This window comes from Bremia lactucae, linkage group LG15 (assembly GCF_004359215.1).
Source record: "Bremia lactucae strain SF5 linkage group LG15, whole genome shotgun sequence".
NCBI lineage: Eukaryota > Oomycota > Peronosporomycetes > Peronosporales > Peronosporaceae > Bremia > Bremia lactucae.
In genome coordinates, this window is record NC_090624.1 from 129625 (window position 1) to 132955 (window position 3331).

Consider the following 3331-nt stretch of genomic DNA (forward strand, 5'->3'; position numbering starts at 1 on the left):
AACTATCTTTTTTGTTCTGTTTTGATCAGTGCAAAACGTTTTGCTTTCTTAAGGCTGTAGTGCGCATAGATAGCAAGTTTATTTGGCTCAAATAGCACCATTCTAGTCTTGCAAAAAAAACATTTCAATTCACTTAAGAAAGCTATATGTTGCTATGCAAAAGTTACTTCAAAACGCCTTACCTTTGTATACAATCGTCATGCAAGGAATGGTTTGACCGTCAACAAAGAGACGTTTCTGCTGCTGCAAATCATAAACGTAACGTATTTGAAATTATGAGTGGTCAGAGATGTCCGGCTCCCTAGAAGCGAAAGTGTTGACCACATTTTAATAGCATAAAATTAATGAAGCGATATGCCTTACCTCAAACAACGATAAGCGCTAAGCGCAATACGTGGTTGAAGCCAATTCATGTGCTTCTTATGGTGTTTCAGGAACATGGAGATGAAGGGTATTTTCCCAAAATTCGCTTTTTAATTTTGCAATTTGAGCCGTATCGTTTTACGATAACAGAAAGGCTAAGCTTCGAGTTTCAATTTTCAACGTAAAGACTAATATCGTAATGAAGGTCATCCGGTATCATTGGATGGGGGGTACTGACGTCACATCTATTTTTAAATTTGCGCTTGCAAATGAGATTATCCATCTTCATTAAATAGTGCATCACTTCATTTAATATCTCACAAGTACATATGCATCCCAGGTTTTAGTGCTGCCAGAACTGCTGATTGAGCAGTTCGAAGAAGCACAGAGTTAGGTTGCGCATTTCTCGCCATCTCAGCATGGGCTCTTATTAGCACACTGGGTGGGACGAGTAGCCAGACGGAAAAGTTCGTGCGGCCACCTGGGCTTGTAAGAAATCTGCTATAGCTCAGTAAAGAAATGCAAGCAAAGAAAGAGGATGTGGATTCGACAGGCTGTAATTCTCGATCAGTTGTTAATTCTTCTATATGCGAGCTTGAATCCTCAGATAGGCCGTAACTTCGAATTACTGTGATCTCGAGATTGCAAGACCGGCTTTCAAGATGTTCTAGTTGCCTGACCATGGTTGGGAAAAATTAAAGGATAGGCTACGATCGTACCAAGCACTTTTTTCCGAGATTCACTGAAAGATTATTCTCAAATTATTGCTCTCCTTGGTGAAGCATGCATTTCAGTATATTGAGTGCCGTCGCGGCATGCTCTATTGCTGTCGCTTCATCGGAGAGTATGGATCGCGACAAAATTGTTCCTTTTCCAGAGATTGAGCCTCAGTCTGAGTTGGACAAATTAATGCTAAAGTATAAGCCTCAGCTTCATATCAGCTCAGGCTGCCAGCCGTACCCCGCAGTCGACCAACATGGGTACACAAGCGACGGACTAGGTGTCTCAAAAGTGGGAACTAGTTGCGATGGTTCTCCTCTTGGTTCCCAGGTCTATGCACGATTTTTAGAGTTCAATTCTCTTTACGGCATCATGTACGCGTGGTACTTCCCTCGGGAATACATATTGAGGCCATTTGGTAATCGTCACAGCTGGGAGAACGCTGTGGTGTGGCTGAAGAAGAAGGATGATCACAAGCTGTTAGCTGTGGCTGCTAGCGGCATGGTTACTTACAGGATGTACGAACCTGTGGACGATGAGAACTTGGACGGAGACAGTATAAAGCTGAAGTACACCTACCTACTCACTTCCCGTCACTATCTCAAGGCGACTACCGACAAGGGTGAAAAGCAGAATTTAATTTCGTGGACCAACCTGACTGGGCCGGCTTTGGAAGCACTTCAAACTAAGGATTCCTTCGGTGGCTACACGCCTCTATGTGACCACGAGTTCGCACAAAACATGGAACTTTCCTTCCCATTCTCAATTTTTGAAGACTAGTGGACGTGCTCTTGACGCCACCTCGCCATAGCATTTTTCAATTCACTTGAGCTGTGGTCTCCCCAAAGTCACTTCCATGCAAAATTGAAACGCAATCGTTTTAATGACGGTCTCAGACGAAATGAGCTACACCTCGTGCTTTCGTATTTACAATTAACGTTAGAGACCCAAGTAGGACAAACATGAAAACACCAGAATCTCTCAAATGACTGTCCATTTTAAGAGACATTTAGCTGAAACGCGTAATCACTCTCATATGTTTGAAGTACAAGGGTGTGCATTTACATAAATACCATTACTTAAAGAAAAATAATAAAGGAAAATATAGATTACCATCATTATCTCAATATTGCCAACATTGCAATACACCGTAATTATGTAATAGCATCTGTTCAATCGTTAACATAAGTCTTTTAATTAACCCCGCCAATCGCTGCTAGATGCGCGAATGGGCGGTGTGTATTGGGGCACCTATTGCTAGTACTCACAACAGCACTAGTCAATCATTGGAAATATTCAGTCAAAATTAATAAGGATAACGCCATGAATGTAGGCGGGCACGTCGTAATGCGGGCACGTCGTAATGCGGCCACGTTCTACTTAGACACACACCCTGGCACAGCGAGGAAGCGGTTAAACCTGCTTTTCATGCGTGCAGTGAGGCAGTCGTGGTGGGAGCGTTAGCGACCTCACCCAACACACTAAGAACTCTGGTTAAGTGTCGTCACGGAAGCGGTAATTTGTAACGGGCTAAAGTTGACCTAATGTTACACAGTCCCCATTAAGTACATTTGGTGCTTAAGGGGATGGTCAATTACTAAATAATAGTAATTAGACCCAACACTCGGGTGTGGTGCACATTTGTGACCAACCCTTGTGGATGTGATGCACATGGGTGCATTCACATTAGGAGGGATGACGCCCAGCGTCATCCATGATGACGGCTAGCGTCATCAGTTACGCGAGGTATCTATAAAGATACGCTCGCAATACATATTAAATGATATCTATAGAGATATCATTTTAATTGGTAAAAATAGGTATTTGTATTTAATTCTATTAAATATAAATCAGTCTGAAATTTACTACCTACTTGGTAAGTGCGCACGAGGAGACGGATTACCGCTCCCGTGACGTCACTTCACCAGAGTTCTTAGTGTGTTGGGTGAGGTCGCTTGCGCGCCCACCACAACTACCTCACTGCACGCAAGAGAAGCAGGTGCAAACCGCTTCCTCGCTGTGCTAGGGTGTGTGCTAAGTAGAGCGTGGCCGCATTACGACGTGCCCGCCTACACTTGGTAGCACTTGAAATCCTTCCCACGACCCGCATCTCTGCGTGTGTACGTGAGGATGAGCCTCAACATTGATTGGGCTCATTTTCCCCACCTCTCCGAACATCATCGGGAGGTGGCAGGGCTAATGGCGCAGGGACTTGGTGAACAAGCCCTGGCCAGGCTCCTGGGTAGTC

At 44.1% G+C, this 3331-nt stretch overlaps 2 protein-coding genes across 2 annotated transcripts; both read left to right on the top strand.

Moving 5' to 3' along the window:
- Positions 1-344: 344 nt before the first annotated feature.
- CCR75_009661 (uncharacterized protein) lies at positions 345-548 on the top strand (the record flags this gene model as incomplete). The annotated part of the gene is made up of 1 exon (XM_067967700.1): positions 345-548. The coding sequence occupies one exon, from the start codon at positions 345-347 to the stop codon at positions 546-548; it is 204 nt and encodes a 67-aa protein (XP_067819323.1).
- Positions 549-1146: 598 nt separating this feature from the next.
- Positions 1147-1863, top strand: CCR75_009662 (uncharacterized protein; the record flags this gene model as incomplete). The annotated part of the gene is made up of 1 exon (XM_067967701.1): positions 1147-1863. One exon carries the CDS (start codon positions 1147-1149, stop codon positions 1861-1863), a length of 717 nt encoding a protein of 238 aa, XP_067819324.1.
- Between the last annotated feature and the right edge of the window lie 1468 nt (positions 1864-3331).